This window comes from Sturnus vulgaris, chromosome 8, assembly GCF_052056855.1.
Source record: "Sturnus vulgaris isolate bStuVul1 chromosome 8, bStuVul1.hap1, whole genome shotgun sequence".
NCBI lineage: Eukaryota > Metazoa > Chordata > Aves > Passeriformes > Sturnidae > Sturnus > Sturnus vulgaris.
The window spans coordinates 9850898-9868610 of NC_142250.1; the positions used below are offsets into that span (position 1 = coordinate 9850898).

General features: G+C 39.3%; 1 protein-coding gene across 4 annotated transcripts in view; it reads right to left on the minus strand.

The window, feature by feature from the left end:
* Positions 1-17713, minus strand: part of BICC1 (BicC family RNA binding protein 1) — a 91171-nt gene that overhangs the window by 65454 nt on the left and 8004 nt on the right. Inside the window, exon 1 of one of the 4 annotated variants that reach the window (XM_088168817.1) lies at positions 11458-11576. The exons of the other annotated variants lie outside the window; for them this stretch is intronic. Within the exon in view, the coding sequence (XP_088024943.1) occupies positions 11458-11545 (88 nt within the window). The 5' untranslated portion in view covers positions 11546-11576. Of the gene's footprint in view, positions 1-11457; positions 11577-17713 lie in introns of those variants that run through there. 4 annotated transcript variants of the gene reach the window in all.

The window sequence follows — 17713 nt, forward strand, 5'->3', positions numbered from 1 at the left end:
ACAGTGTGCCCAGCTGCCAGGTTGTGGGAAAGAAGACAAGAATTGCAAGAAAGAAAGATTTGTTGATTTTTTTTTCATCAAATAATTACACTATTATCTCCAGATTTTTAATTACAGGCTACATTTTTCTTTCATTTTAATCAATGGATGAAGACAGCCTTTTGACACCTAAATAATAGCCAAGTTGAACACCCTATTTCTAGATCCTCTTACAACACAAAATTTCTACTGTGCTACTGATAATCACTTTTTTTACAAGTGAGCCTATCAAAAAGTCAATTACGAGACACCTTTGTTAAGATCCATTGCTATCAGTATGAGTGAAACCTGATTAAAACCTTACATTAAGTACGTTCAAGCACTGTAGCTCCCCCAGTTTTGAGAAGAACATCTTTGAAATTATACTGGAGACAGTAATGAAAAGGGAAGAGAACAATTCTATGACTTTCATGTTTATAAAGCATTTTTGCTGCCTATACACACACACACACATATATATATATATATAAATTCATCTGTGAACTTAGTCTTCCTTCAATCTTTGCCAAGCAGCTCCCTGAGAGAAGCAAAGTGGAATCAATCACATCCAAAGAGCATCCTATGCTGAGAGGTATAAAGGAAATGTGATGTGGTTTAGCTTCTATTATTTTAATCAAGGAGTCAGTTAATTGCCTCCCTACCTCCAATCAGGCCTTTCAGAATTTCAATTTTCCAGGAAATTTGGAACTGTGTAGCCAAAATGATAGGCTGGCCAGAAAAACAATTTCACATTAAATTAATTTGTTCCAAATCCTTTGTAGTGAAAAACTGACAGCAACAGTGCACAGCCAGCAAGAACACTCTCCCACTTTAAACACAGCTAAGATGTTATGACTTCCCTTGACCTGTTATCCAAAGAAAGGTAGTTTTGAGGGAGAAGGCTGGAGAGGGGCAGCTCTAGCAGCTGCAGGAAAATCTCACCAACATATCATACTGCTGTTATACTGTCCTCTCTGACACAAGGGAAGAGACCAAAACACTGTGACAGGATGAAGCCACTCCAGTCCTTTCACCTTGCCTGCCTCAGTTGACTCCTCCATTATTATTAGGGCATGAGCTGCCACGAATATAACCCACACTAAATATGGGGGCTGTGGTTCCCTAGGAAAATATTTAAAATAAAAATATGGAAGACAAGGACGCAGGATGTAGTGTCTTGCCCCTTCCCTTTAGTGTGGCCACTGTAGACACTCTGGAAGGGACAGAACAGCTGAGTGAGCTGCCCCTGTGCTGTCACATATCTGGAAATGGGCCAAAGCATTCATGGAAGGGCAGGAGAAATAAGAGATGTAAAGCTCTGCTGTGGGACTGCCTTGAGTCACTGGATGTGACAGCTCAAAAAAAAAAAAAAAAAAAAAAAAAAAAAAAATCCCTTTGAGTGCCTCAGGAGGCAGAACCTCCCTTGCTGCCAGTGCCTGACAGATCCAACTCTGCCTCCAAGCCAGAGTATCCATTTAACAGGACTCGCTGTTTACAGGAGGAAAGAAAATCATAATATCAGAAGTGCCCCAGGGGCTGACAGAGGATACCTGCCAAATACAAAAGCTCTGCTCTCAGCAGATTGATGGCTGGGGATGTTCTTTCTATTTGTTTAGCATTCAACTTTCCCTCAATGCACAACCACTTTTCTTGTCAGGTTTGAGTAAAGATACTGCATGATTCATTGCATGGGAGAAGAGAATGTAGCAAGGCTGTAAAAAAATTAGAAACAAAAACCCCACAGATTTGGATAAAAATGTACACAATATTTTTCTGATGGTCCTGCTTGTTATGAGTCATTCACAGATGTGGAGTTAAAGGAGAGAAGCCAAGATTAAGTCAAAGACAAAGCTTTATACAGGAAACCATTTAAGTCTGTTGCAACACAGGTTAACACTGAGCTCTAAGGCCTTTTCCAACAGTAAGGAGACACTGCCTGTATCTGGACCCATTATGCTGAACAAGATTTTGGAATACATTTGACAGGGACAAAAAAATCCCATTATTTGGAATTATAAAGTCTCTTGCTTTTCTGAAATTCAACCAATCCCACGCTCTCCAGCTTCCTGGATGAAACTGGAATATTTGGAGAGCAAAACAAGAGTTTCCTTTTTCTGTCCAAAACCCACTTGCTCTTAATTTCTGTCTCTGCCAGAAGAAAAAACCCAACAGCCTCAGTTTTTAAATGACATGTTGCAAACCCTTCTCTAGGTGTCTGTTCCCCTGTTTCTGCACATCCATACAGCTGGTAACACTTGCAAATTCACACACCCCAGGCTGCTTGGCATCTCCTTTTCCCTTAACCTGACAATTTTGAACGTCTGCCATCTTCTATTTTGCATTCATCAGTTTCAAAACATACTGATCGCCTTAGATGTAAATTCTTCTCCAGATAAAAATCCAATTCAGGCTTCTTCCTGTATTTTAATTCCAGGTTCTAAGGCATGCGACAATAGAGGAATTCTAGCAGAGGGCTGTTCAGTTTAGAACAGTCCATTTCCAGTTCAGGGTAAAACTGATTCACTCTTGTACACTAAATTTGTAATGTTAGACTACCGACAGTGCTACTTCAGCAGTGCCCACTTGATATCAGCTGCTGCCTTGCATATTTGCAAGAAGCAAATTGGATCTTTTTTGTATCTTTTACTCCCCCTAAATGAAAAACACCGGTTTAAATTTATATACAGAAAAATGTAAACCAACCCACTTAAACACTTCATAAGCAGGATAACTGAGCTATAAACCAGCATTAAGTAGCAAAGGACAAAAAGCTTAAAAAGCCAAGAAGAAAAGCATAAGATAAATTTAAGTAAGTGCAGGCATAAGCACTGGGGCAAGGCACTGATGCATTCAGTAATTAAAAAACAACAACAAAAAAAGAAAACAAAAGCAAAAATCACATTTAAACACATAACCAACCTCCTTTTCAGGAATACACTGTATGTCTCAATTCATAGCTTTAAAGACAGGAAAAAATAGTGCCAGTTTATTCTTGCATACTATAATAATCTACATAACATTTGAAGAAGGCAAATTCATCAGTTTGACCCAAGAACCAAAACAATTTGTTCAAGTAACATCACTGAGGAAATTGCAAAGCAGATTTGTAAACAGAGAATGGGATGGATCCCCTCAAAGGGTGGAAGCAGAGGAAATAAACTCACCCATCCACCCAGCCCAGAGCTGTGTATCACCACAACAAAATGTGCACCAACTTGTCCCCCATTTTTCCATGCACTTCCTAGGCAAGAAATCCAAATTGTGTATCAGCACGAAAATACAGAGATAAAAGTTACGTTGCCAAACTCAAGTTTACTCACAACACCAAGATCTTTCTGCTTTTAAGAAACTAAGGAAATGAAGTAATTGTTTAGGTAAGAAGATCAAAGCACAACAGAAGTCTAGACCCTTCTGGTAAAGGTGAACAAGTTTTATTTTCACAGCTGGTTTTATATCCACATTTTCATCATCTACATGAATTTTTCTTATGAACAGCTCCCACATTAAAAAACACAACTGCTATATACAGCTGCCAAAGCATTAAATTATTCCATTTATGTGCATGTATGTAAATAAAAACATACACATTCACAGTGAATCAAGAATGTCAAGATGCATAATTAGAATTTCCAGACACAGTTTGCAGTAGGATAGAAGCCTGCACTGGTGTGCATTACAGGGGTAAAATTTGGCCAGAAGCTTGGCATCCACACCAGCTCAAATCATGCCACATTAGGTGATGTGGACTGCATAAGCTGTTAAGAATAATCTATTAGCTTTTAATTTAGAATTGTAGACTGTTTTGCAAAAGAGGACAGCTACCTTAAAACAAGCAGAAAACACTCTGATTTTAGGGTGTTAAACAAAAATAAATTAAACGAAATATGTTAGTTTTACTGTCCTAAATTACTCCACCTGGGAAATCCTACCTGCTTTTTCACTGAGGCAGCACTACAGATATAAACAGTTTTGGACTGAGACACAGCAGATGTATATACCCAGACAAACACTGCTCTAGCTGGCACCAGGAGAGAGCCTCTTCTGGGCAAAAAGATAACACTCCACAAGAAGGTCTGCACTTCTACTGGTAGCATTTCTTTTTATTATGAGCTTTTTGAAGTAAATCATCTTCTATGAAAAGTTCGCCGAATGGTAGAAAATTCTTGTGAAATCCAGGTAAACAATGATTACATTCTTCCACCACCTACTTATTGTTAATTTTCATCAATAACTACAGAAAACCTACAACAATTTTCTCTACAGTTGAAGAGGTGCTGAAGGACAGGAGGATAAACCAGGCTGATATTGTATTTAGTTTGCTATATACTCTTTCAGAAAACCTGAGCATTCTTGTCAAACCAAGGGTAAGGTGGCATTTACAAGTGGAATTTCAAGTTACAAAAGTAAGCAGCAAAGTCGCAGATTCATTACTGTTTCACCATGAAATGCTTTACACTCCAAAGAATGCATGATGGCTCAAGTATTAGGAAATTGAGCTCAGGCTGTGTATGACAGTGTCAAAGGAAAGAGACCACACGTTAGTCACCTAAAGGTTAAAATAAACCCAAACCAAAATCTTATCTGGCAGAACATACAGTGATATTTATTCAAATACCTCAATGCTATTGAGCTTTGTCCTTCAGAGATTCCAAAGCTCTTTCTGCAATTGAACACAGACATGCTGGAAGCACCCATCACTAAAGGCTACACATGAGCGAGAAGTTTTAACTGCCCCTTCACCTTAATGCACTGATCCAGGTTGCCAGCCCTCTTCACATGGAGACTCCTCCCAAATTTGGGGAGATCTTAAGAAAACAAAATTAGCCAAAGATGCAAATGTTGCAGTACTTAAAAAAAAAAAAAAAAAAAAAAATCAACATCTTACAGGAATAAAGGTTAACAATTTTATAGTTCAGCCATCAAACCCTGTAGGCATTTTTGGGCCATGCTTTCATATACATTAACATGCTCAAGTTAGTTTTTCTTGGTTTCCAAGCTATGTCTTCTGGCTACAGGGGAGATGTATAGAAATGCAATGGTCCCTCCACCCCAAGTCTCTAAACAGATGAGTCTTTAGAAATCCAGCTGCATTAACCACTGGATTCCTTGTGATTTCCACCTCCTAGAGGAAAGGTCCTGCCACAGGCTATCTGAAACACTCCCAAGGGACTGCAAGGTCCTGGCAACACCTTTGAACTGCTACACTTGTGAGGGAAAAGAAATCTTCATTTGCATATTTCAGTACTCAGGAAGCAACCCTGCAGAGGGGTGAAACCCCCAGATGATGCCTGGACTGCTTAAACCTATCTTAACACTGCTGTGGGCATCAGACTAACTAAATAAACATCACTTAGGAGTGTGTGCACCAAGACTTGAAAGCCAGCCTTTGTGGGCTGCTGAACCTTTTATTCAAACCTTATGAAACCAAGGGAGGCGTTTAAGGAGCGGGCAGGAAGTGGAGAGTTGAAGTTATGTGGCCTACACAAAATATGTTACTCAAATCCTAAGAGTCCTTTCTTTCCAAGCACAAGCAAATCACTGACTACAGTGTATGATCTCAAAGACTTGCATCTGACCCCCTGCTAATTTGTATTTTTATGGAATCAAAGCTATTTCTACAACTGCTGTTTACAAGAAATACATAAGTCAGGAAAACTCTACAAAGCTGCATTTACACAACCTTGTGATACAGTGCAGGAAATGCTTAAGCTAAATTAATGACCACAAGTAAACAAGAAAGCATTGTTTTGTCCTTGAAACAACTGTAATTCAGAGTTACACAACTCATTTATCTAGAAACCTTGACTATTTCTGAAATTAAATTCCCTTTATTATGTTCAAGACTCAGGAAAGTCCTGCTTAGAAAGCTGATACAGTACAAAACCCTTTAAGTTCATGCAAAATAAACTGGAAAGAAACTTGTAAACTTAAAGGATATAAAATGTCAAGTGCAGGGAAGTGAAAAATTAAAACAAAGAATGTGCAATTTCTGCCAAAATCTAGAAAAGCAAACAATAACAAGTAAGGAGCTGATATTTGGCACACTTCTGCCTCCAGTTCCTGCATGGGGGCTTTAGCTCAAGAAATATCATATTTTTGCAAACAAAAAAGAGGCTTAAATAGCAAGATGTTAGTGCAGCTGATTTAATGCAATGCAGTTTTTCAGGACTAACTGTTTTACCATTTTTGCTCAGTGTTACTCAACATGGACACTTTTCTGTAAAAGTTTATGTCGATTTTTTTTCTGTAATGTCAAGTCCTTTTCCAGTAACAAATACAAAACCAATTCTTTATCACCAAACACAGAATGACATTACCACCTATTCATAAAAACCACTATGAGCTGAGCATTGTGTAACATCTCTCACCATGTTGCACTTGCAAAATATCCGTTTTTATAAATATTGCCCACGTGTTTCATGCTTTCATAAAGCTTTTGCCAAAACACTCACTTTTTAAGTGACATGGAAAGCTGAGTAATCTGGAAGGAATGTCAGTGAACCAAAGAGAAAAATCAAGTCTACTTTCAAACTTTGCTATCTGCCCTATTACCTGGCAATTGGTGTTTTTTGGAGTAATCATAATTAACTGACATAATTAATGCACACATCCAGATCTGCTCTGAGTTGACATGGTACATTTAGCAATTTAATGATATCTTCTATAATCAAGGAGCATAATGTCACTCTCTAGACTCCATAGTGAATAAAACCAAAACCACAGCCAGTTTTTGGACAAAAAAAAAACCTTAAAGTACCACCTGATAATTAGATAACAATTAGATTGCTATGGTAGCAGGTAAGTTAGACTGGAAACCACGGGAAAACAAGCTTTTACTAAACAGGTACAGAAGTACTGATGAGGTTCTTTGCAAAAAGACCAAGAAACAACTAGCATAAAACATCAACTTAAGTATCAAGGAAGACTGGCAAAAGGAAAAATATTATCCAAAAGTCTTTAAAATCAGCACAGCCAAGAGCCATACACAGAGAACGAGTAGAGATTGCTCTTGAGAATAATTCTAGCTAGGAATGATAAAGACAGCCAGTGTAGGAAAAAGAGCTCTTTTATTTATTTTTGGAGCCACGTTTGCTCCTGAGAAATCACTCTGTGTGACTCATATGATGTAAAGCACAAGCAGGCACCTCCAATTCAGTTATACAAACAGGGTATTTTTAATTTACAATAACCACATCTGTATGCTGTTATGTGGGAAAACAAGAACACCCTGCAAATGCCTGATTTTAAACAACAGTTTTGTTTCAAACAGGCAAGGGGGCTTTGAACTGCAAACCTTCCTAAGGAAATACAGTCCACTTGAGAGCAGGGGGAAGTAGCTCAAAGTCAGCATTCCCAGACATAAATAAGCATGTACTGGGGTCAGCTTTCTGCGAAAGAAACGAGTTACCCATCAATAAAAAAATGACTATATGTGTGTTTGTAATAGCCATCAATAGTTTCTTCAACCAAAATCGAACCATGTGAGTGTTTTACGGTCAACAGAATTAACAATAAACCAAGCCTCAAGCACTCAGTTTTGCTGCAGAGTAACGACATAAGGGCACTGCTGCCACTTGACAGCCAAGGGGATCTTAGCTTTGTATTTCAGTGAAAAGCAATCACCACCCTGGAGCACAGATTGGTCAATACCCCTTATGTGCCCACTTTTGGCTACTGTTTCCAGTAAACACCAGCTAGAAGTTAATTTAAAAAAACAAAAATAAAGCATGCAAGAAAGCCTTGTTCTAGTCCTAAGCAGATCCAGTTAAGAAATATTGAAAAAAATTGCTTTAGGTTTTCATTCTCTATCAAAGAGTGTAATAGGAGTAGATGATGAACAAAGAAAGGCAGTAACAAAACCGCCCCAATAAAAGCCACACAGTTTATGTAAGAGGTGAATACGCTGTAACTCAGCCTCACTTTCTCTCTGATGACTATTTCAAGCCATGTAACTTTTCAACACCAAAATGCAATGTATGCAGGCAAGTATCACTACTACAGAAAAACCTGTCATTTTCCAAGTCCTCCATTACTTCCTTGAAGCTTTATCAAGCCCCCAGAAAAGAAATCTCACATATTGGGTGAGATTTAGACTTTTTGGAAGTTCTGTAAGTTAACCTGCAAGTTAAAAAAAATAGAGTAAACATATATATAACAAACCCAAAATAACGTCTAATGCTGCTGCTTCTTAAAATTTAACAAAAAAACCCTCCACAGAACAACCACGTAAACTGTGTTGTTCCCAATAGAGTGAGCCTCTGACCTTTATTTCAGCTTTTTCAATCACACAGAGCAACTCAGGACCGAAAAAGCCAGGTCAGTATTCCCACAGGTTTGCAAGAACTATGCAAAGCCTGGAATAATGCTGAATAAGCCACAAAGCCATCCAGGAGAAAAATAAAAACAAAGCTGTACCACCAGCTGAAAGCTGAAAATTTAAGGCTAAGTATTTTACTCAGAATTGCCTACCCAACAATTATTTTCCTGAGAAAGGAAGGAGAGGATCGATCATGGAGCCCTCGAATATGCAAATGCCTACTACTAAGGAACAGAAAAGTTTAAAAAGCCATGACAGCCTTTGCTCCTTGTCATCCAGAAAGCTCCGCTTTAAAAAAAAAACAAAACCAAAATGTCTACAAAAGATTCCAAACATTCCTCTTCCATTACAATTATATAGATTTCAAGATGTTCCACAACGTGAACCAAAGCTTTGTGCAGTGCAAAGCAGCCAACAGAAAAAATACATTCTTCCTGCAGTTAAAATGGATTAGCTTTAAAACCAAGCAGAAAGGGAAAAAATTGAGGACTTGCTGCTCTAGTTCCTCTGCTGAATGTTTGGAAAATTCATGTTTTAGGAGTCTTTAAGCAGAGTAAACAGCAGGAGACTGCACTGGAAGAGGAAGAAGGTTAAACACTAAGTTATACTGGTAGAGTCAGTGATCTTAAATCACAAATGCATTAAGAAAGGGTAAGAACAAGTCCCCATACAGAGAACTGAAGCCGTGCTCAGCCTTGCTGTCACACAGCACACACAAACACCACCAGGGAAAATGGGCATTTCCAGTCAGACAAATCCTCCCTACAGTGCAAGCATCCACTCAGAATAAACTGCATTATGCCTCCTGCAAAAAAATGGCAAACACAGCCCTACCCACACATGATAAGTATTAAGCAAAGCCTCCTACTATTGACTTTATTTAACTGGGTCTTCCTAGAGTTGCAATTAATCCTTAGGAATTTTTCAAGTTCCTCAGTTTGCAGAGACTGTGGGTGATTTTTATACCAAGCCTGGTTTTGCAGTTGAAAAAAGCCTATGTATACTCAGAGAAATGCAAGCCCAAGATTCAACCACCACCTCCTGATACTGAAATCTAGATACTAAAAAAAATTATAAATACATGCATCTTATTTACTCAAAAGACAATACATACCATCAATAGCACTTAATCTTGAGCTCAAAAATAATACAGAAGTATCAACTGCATATAGAGTTTATTGCATAGATGCAATAGTACAAGTATGATCCATAAGATGTGGCTCCAATCTTCACAATTCACAGTGTTCTTGAGATAAACATGACAGTATTGTGCTTCCTACTGTGCCAACGACTTTATCAATTAATTTATGCTTCTTTCTACATGCTGTTTTTTTACCAGTGCTATTTCAACTATTTGAGCTGTTCCTTTAAAACAGAATTTGGCTATTGTTTGCTTTTTTTGGCACATTACTAAAATCAATGAGGCATTGCATACAATTAGCACTAATTAAGTGGTATGGAGACCAGTAGATTGTTCTGTAAGGACAAGCATGTAAGTGTATAAATTACTCTTGTGGAGGAAGGGACACTGTAAAAGTCAGAAATTAAAGTCAAAGCAGCTCACTAGACTTGAAAGTGTCTGCCCATCCAACCATGCATAATTTAAAAAAGCAAAAAAACAAACCATCTAGAATGAACAGAGGTGAAAGTCTGGGGGATGTACTCCAATTCTGGAGTTCACAAGCCATTATTATTAAGACTGCCAAAAAAAGCAACATTTCCTGTTTGCATTTTTTTCCTTCTGTTTTGATTTTGGTTGAATTTGGGTATTCTGTTACAGCTTAACTGGATTTCACCATAAAATACTTTTCAGCTCTTTAAGTTGCTACCCTGAAATCATGAGACTGCTTGGCTACCACAAACCCACAACCTTGGCAAAACCGATTTGCAGAAATGGACACAAATTTTTTCTGTAACTTAATGAAAAATAATCACCAAATTTAATGTGTCAGAAGAAAATCTTTGTTTTAGAAAAACAAATAAACTTCTGTTGCCTAAGATGTCATAGTGCAATGTTAACCAGCTCTCACTGCCTGCATTGAGCCCACTTGACCACAGATCAGAGAGGTTTCTCCAGAAAAGGAAACTATTCTTCCATTGCTGAAGAAGTAGCACCAGGGAGCTAAGACAGCTCAAGCACCAGTCCCCGAGGTGTTCAATCGACTTCAGGCTCTACATTGCAGTAATTAACCAGTTCCTGCCAGAAATATCCCAAACCAGTCTGTATTTGAGCAAAAGGAATCGACCTGGGATCCACCTGCAGCAGTAACCACCGCTCAGAGAAGAACAAGCAAGTTTCATTAGAGCACATTAAATAAATTGAAAGTTATTTAACTTATCAGAAAAGGTGTTTTCCTCCTAAACAGCCTCTTCACCTCTACTTGAAAATGTTGAGATACCCTCCCTTTAAATTCAATTAGTAACTCATGGACTACCTCAAAAGTTAAATTTACTTTGTATTTCTGAACGAAAAGAAATATAGCCCAAGAGCAGAATGTTTGAGAAGACTACATCACTTGGGAATCACAAGAGACCACAAAGATAATTACATTTTATAATTAGAGTAGAGAACCATGTGGTCACTTGTGCTGGCTGATGCTAAACCCTTTTACAGGATATAAAATTACTCAGAAGTTATTAAGAGCACATTCTTACTCCTTTGATTATTAAAATAGTGGAAGAACGGTTAAATTACTTCAAAATGCTAAATACTAAGGACTTTAAAGTGTTTCAGAATGAGAAGCTCCATCTATAAGTTTACCATTACCTTCACACTATCAGGTAAAATTGACCTACTTTACAAAAATATGTGCATTCCCTCAATTATTTTTTAATCACTTGTAAGTAATTGAGTAAAGCAGCACAACACTAATCCCTTAAAAAAAGACTACTCAGCTGTATGCAAAACTACACTACTGTTATCCAGAAGATTCCAAAAGTTATTTTATGGCTGTGGCTCTTCTCTTTAGAAAAATGCAAATCCATGCTGACTGACACTTGACCAGCAGCTCCATACCACAGTCCTCCAGTTCACATCTTTAACATGGAAGTCAACATGCACTGTGGCATCTGACTGCTTTATTGCAGCAAACAAAATGCACCCAAATATCAAATATCCCTACCATCTTGCTGCTGCCTCCATTCCAGTGAAGCAGGCCTGATGAACCGCAGGGGCTGTTTTGGGACACACATCAAGCAGAAAGAACCCATCCTGGGCAGGTACAAAGCATCTACACCAAAGCCTACACTCACATGTAACGTTCACCAGTGATGTACAGTCTGTCTGAAGGAGCAGTTAGGAGAGGATGGAAAAAGGCTCTGCTCATCCAGCCCCTGCAGGCTCCCAGCTCTCCCTGCCTGCCCTTGGCCTGCTCTCATTCACATGAAGGGGAGCAGCCCTAAGTCTGGGTACCACGTGCAGAAATGCCAAACGCGCTCCAAGTGATCTCGATCCATCACGCTGCTGGGAAGGGGCAGAACGAAGCTGGTGAGTGTTTCCTCCTCCTCTCCTCCCATAAAACACTACAAACAAAGAGAGCAGAAGAGAGGCTGAACAGAAGCACTGAGCAGTTCCTCTCCTGACAGCGTGCCTGGCTGCCGTGCAATGTATGGGGAGATTCTTCCTGTGCACATCCAAGGCTACTGGACTTTAATAATCCTCTTAGTCACGTCTCCCTTTGCCTCTTGGGTCCTGAGATTTCCCACTTTGAAATTTCCTATCCGTCTGAAAATCTTGGCTTTGAGGCGCTCCACTAACCCTCTGATCTGGCTAACCTGCACGGGCAGTTGTGTAAATCTTTCCTTTGACTCAGCCACTCCCTGCTCCCACGCCTCACGCAGTCCGGCAGGGGCCAGACCCAAGCCACTGCTCCTCTTGGAGGACGAACATTCCTTTAACTCACGCAATGCAGAAAGCAGGAGCGGGGAAGAGACACCAAAAGCAGCCTCAGGCAGCACAGAGCTTCAGCACGGAGCTGACAGCACTTAATTCTTTAACACATTATTAAAACCAGTCTCAAACTCTCTGCTGGCTATTCAAGCCTGGAGGGAGGGCAGTGCCAACAGAAGCTCTGCAGTGATACAGGAGAGACACCCAGTGAAAAGATTCCTGCAAATATGGAACTGATATCCTCTAAGGAAAGAAGTGTATTAACATTTTACATTTTAATTCATTTGTATTATATTCTCAAGTCAAAACACCACTAACCTTTAGCTCTCTACATAAACACAGAAAATATGCTTCCAATGACATATAAACCAATTTAAAAAAACTTCAGTCAGATAAAATTTATCTGTTGCCTAAGTTTGCATCTCTCAGGTGATAAATACCTAAACCTATACTTTAAATCCAGAAGAATAATCTTCTAGCACTCACTTCCCCCAAACATTGACAAGAACACAGAATATAAAGGTTTTTAAATGTTTAAATATATACAAAACTTTGCAATACCCTACTCTTTTTTCTTCCACAGCTTAAACGATTCCTCATGTCTGGAATGACTTTTTTTATTTCTGCCAAGTCTCTGAACAATCTAAAGATGTCACTGAAGACCACTTAAAGTAAAAAACCTGAGTGCTGCTAAGCAACCCAGAAAACATCATTACATGTTCAATTGTTTAGTGCATTGAAAAATTTCACACATATTGAGAATCCATGTATTCTGCACTCTAATGATGGTAATGTCTTCCACACAGATGAAATAAAGAAAATTCTGCAGAATTTGTTCATATTTCAAAAAGGAATTGCTTAAAAAGAACTAAAGATTTGATCACATTTATTCACTGTTTCTGCACATGGAATAGATTAGAAACAGATTCTCTCTTATCCACTATTTTATACACACTCCGGAAGCAAATTTACTAAGGAAAAACAGCACTTGTATTTGTTTAACTAAAAAACTAAAGACATACCAGGATTCTTTTCCACTATATAAAACAGTATTTTAAAAACGTATTCCACATCCAGACTCTTTAAATCAATGCTATTTTGTTTTTATGCAGCTGGAGCAGTTAAAGGCCATCTAATGTAATTTAATATTTCACCACTCTATAGCACTTCTCACCCATGGATGTGCCTACATTTCTGGAAAAAGGAAAACCAAGTCTCATATTCCTTCAATGAAACAAAGGATTTCCATATCCCAGCATGAGCAACATGCAAATGTATCCTTCATTTCAATTACACAAATACATAAGTGTGTTTTTCCATTTAAATGTAAGTATTACACACACAGAGATACGGTTTTAAACACAGGTGATTTAAACCCCTTTCTGTTCAGCACATGGCTCATCTTTCACTTATCATGGCTCTGTACCACAGTGTAATGTTCTGCACAAGAACTCCCCTACAGCAAAGCTCCCGGTTCAATTACTCTGCATCCCAGTTTATACAACCTTAAGGAACACAATCGCACCATAAAGGTCATAGGGAACATCTTCAGAAGACATCAATGTAACTAAACATAAAAATGTTTCACTGCATCTCTCATAATGGACTTAATATTTGTTTTGGAATTATGGATTTCATTTTTTCCAACTCTCAAGATGTTTGGTCTTGAGTTACCTATCTTATATATTCAACTGCCATAAATTTATTGCAGGCACAGACTGAACAGAACAGAGCCAATCAAAATAGACATAATCAAAGCCCTCCATTCACATAACACGATTGGCAATATGGTAAAAGGCACACTTAAAGGTTAAACCACTAATTCAGAGTGGTAACACATTCCTCAAACCAAAGTTTGCTTAAAACATGAAAAAAAATCATCACCTGTATGTAGAATTAAAAAATGTTTTATAAACAAAAAAGAGGTGAAAAAACATTGGAGTATGTGGTAATTTCCCCATGGAACCTTAGTTTATCAAAACAATCAAAAAATTTAAAGTTTTATATAGCTAGGCAGAACAAGAGACAACAAGAGGCAGAAGCTGATGCCCAGGAAGTTCCACCTGGCATGAGGAAGAACCTCCTTACTGTGCAGTGACGGAGCATTGGGACAGCCTGCCCAGAGAAGGTGTGGAGTCTCCCTCACTGGAGATATTCCAGACGCAGCTGGACACAGTTCTGTGCCATGTGCTCCAGGATGAACAGGGAGGCAGGACCAGATGACCCCTGTGGTCCTTTCCTGACCCACTCTGTGACTGTGTGAGGTAAGACCAGCACAGATACAGGTATATGTTCCAGAAAACAAAAGCAGCACGTCAAAACAACAGGATAAATCATTAATGTTACCAATTTCTCCCTCCAGTTATCTTTTAACGTTGCTTCTTTCAGACCAAATTTACTTGGCTTAATAACAATTTTCAGATATGTTGTACTAGAGACCATTTAGCTCAGCTTGATTATACAAATGTTGCAAGTTCTCCTCGCAAGGAAATCTAACGTAATTCCTTTCCAAGAACCAAGTTTAAACAGATGAAGCCCATGCTCTGAGCTGTTCCACAAGCAGCAGAATGGCATTTTGGGTTTGTCATCTCATCACTAGTATGGACAACCATTCAAGCTTTTACACATACTTTGTGCCAAGTAAGTGAGAAAACACATAGCTCAATCTTTTCAAGTACATAATTTGAACGTGCAGATATACTTCACTTGAATGATCTGGAATGAGGCTTCATTTTTTTCTTTCCTTGGCACTCTTATTTATAGTTTTTTGCTTTCAAAACCTCTAATATTTTAGTAGCCAGAGCAAAATCCTGTGCCATTATAACTCCTACAAATAGAAATTATTTTTGCAAGTTAAAAAGCTGTAGAGAACTACTGAAAGATGTAAAAAAATTATCAACCCATAGCTTCTTGACATATTGGACAGGCACATAGGGAAACAAACAAACCAGACAAACTTTTCTATGAGATGGGGAAAAGAAGTACCTATAAAATCCCATATAATAAACATTCCTCAGCATCTACATACTGCAAGTCTGACAATAACTACATAAGCACAACGATTGCTATTTACTTTTCCTCGAAAACCATTCTTACAGACATGATTCATATCACATAGTTTTAGGGGAAAATGGAACCAAGATTTTGCAAAGCTTCCCAGGCCTGGCCTACAGAGAAGTTTAGTAAATGGAAAAAGGATAGCTCATGCTTCATTTGCATCTACACGTTCCCAACAGGCAAAAAAAGCAAAAAAGAGGGAGACTCGCTATTTTCATACATTAATATTTGAGAAAAAGCTTCTCTATACAAATTATCAAGTTTTATCCATAAGGAGTATTTTTTACAAGTTTTATTGCAACCTCTACACACCGGGCAAGCCCTGGAATTACATCAGAATGTAATTCCAGCTGCCTTGTGGCTGGCACCGGGGACACTGACCAGCTTCCTACCTGTGGGAAAAGGCTCAGCAGTTCAAATCAGATGGGGCAAAGAAAAGCAATTTTTTCGAAGTCTCAAAGCAGCAAACCAGAGAATATTTCTTCTAGCCCAGTAAAACTTCTATCAGGCTACATTTGAGCCCTTCTAGAAATGGTAACAGCTAAAACATATAGCTGCATACATAACCATCACCTCATAGCTAACTTCATCCTCAAAACATCTTTAGATAGCAGATTGTGTGGGTGTCCTGGAAAGGGTGTCCACATCTCTTCAAGCGACCAGTGTGTCCCAGAAGTTCACAGCCCCTAAAGGAATGGGCCAAAATCTAATCTTTAAAATTGCCCCACCTGGGCAATTAAAAAAAAAAACAAAACCAAAACCTTAAGTAATAAAAAAGGAACTTTACTCCACAGCATTTATAAACTGTTGATCTCAAGATGCCAAATTCAAGACACAGCTGCTGGCAGTGGGCCATTTGGGAGGTAGTCAGAATGACTGGAAAGCTCATGCCTTTTAAATGCATCATCTGTTATTGTCTTTCTTACCACAAGTGATACATTTATAAAGATATTTTTAAAAAACCTTCCACCCTCGAAGGAAAAGAAACCTGAAGAACAAGTTACCACCTGTTTGTTCTCACATGTGCAAGGAAGACACTTCCAGGAAGGATAAATTGAGCAACGTGTCCTTCTGTGGTTTACACAATGGAATCCAAGCAATAGAGATAACAGGACTGTGCTCCAATCCCAGCTGCACTCCCAAGTCCTGTTTTCACAGCTTGCTCAAATACCATCAGCAACAACACAAAGCTTAGGAGGATGCAGTGTGATCCAGAGCAGTGTCCCTGAACTACACCACTGGAACCAGCAAAGCCACTGCAGCCCACGGGCAGCTCCCACAGCTCAGCCACCGAGCATCAGTTAGATTATCCCATCCCAGGGAGCCAACCCTGATAAAGCCTCAGCAAAACCTCCAGCAGGTGAGAGGCACACAGAGCTAATCCACAGCTGCATCCTTGTAGAACTATCATTTCAAAAGCTGTCTGAAGGCAGCAAATCATCAGCACTCACTGTCATAGCAGATCCATGTCCCAGCTCACCCAGCCAGGCTGCAGGGTCCCTCCAGTTGTGGTCCCGAGCACCTCAAAACCATGACCCGCAGCCAAACACAGCCCCCAGCACCCCTCGCGTGCATAAGAACCAAGGCCTGCCCTGGCAGCAGCTGCCTGACCCAGCCATCATCTTGCCTTCCTGGGGTCTGCAGGGATCTTTCTGGGAGCCAGCATTACCAAATCCTACCAGGACTGATAAAGGTGGGGTGTACAGACCAGTTTTCACAGCAGATGTTTCTCAATGCCTTGAGGAAAGCAAACTGACCCCTAACTCAATCACAATTTTATCAACTCTGGAGAACACTTCAAGATGCAAATTGCTATTTGTAATACTGATATCTGATCAAGTATTTACTTAAAAATGCATTTTTAGTCATCCTCAATACCTAACATTAATAAACACTGTGCTTCAATATTACAGTCCAATCTCAGATTTACTATTTTAATTCAACAATTGAAATTGTAGTTAAGAATCCTTTGCTGTCCAAATGAGACAGCAGTGATCTCACTTTAGCACTGAACACCGAAAAAAACTGGAAAGTCTCCAGGTCTTATGGATTATTTCCTTTTCAGAAAAAGAGGAAAAGACATGAAATGACATTTTTTTCTGCTTGTCCTGTCATTAGGCACCACTGACAAGACTCTGGCTCCATCTGCTTATATCCTCTGACACACACAATTCATACGGTGTTCCCTGTGCCTTCTCAAGATTAAAGCTAAGCAATCCCAGATGTCTCAGCCCCTCCTGCTGTGTCAGTTCTCCAGCCCCTCAGTAGCATTGTGGCCTTTGCTGGGTTTGTTCCAGCATGCTCATGTCTCTTTGCCATTGGGGAAACCAGGGCTGGACCCAGCACTCCTGATGTGTCTCACCATGCACAGCATGTCAGGCCCCAGCCTGGGACAGTTTTCTCCCCTGGTGCAGCACTTCATGTTCCCTTCT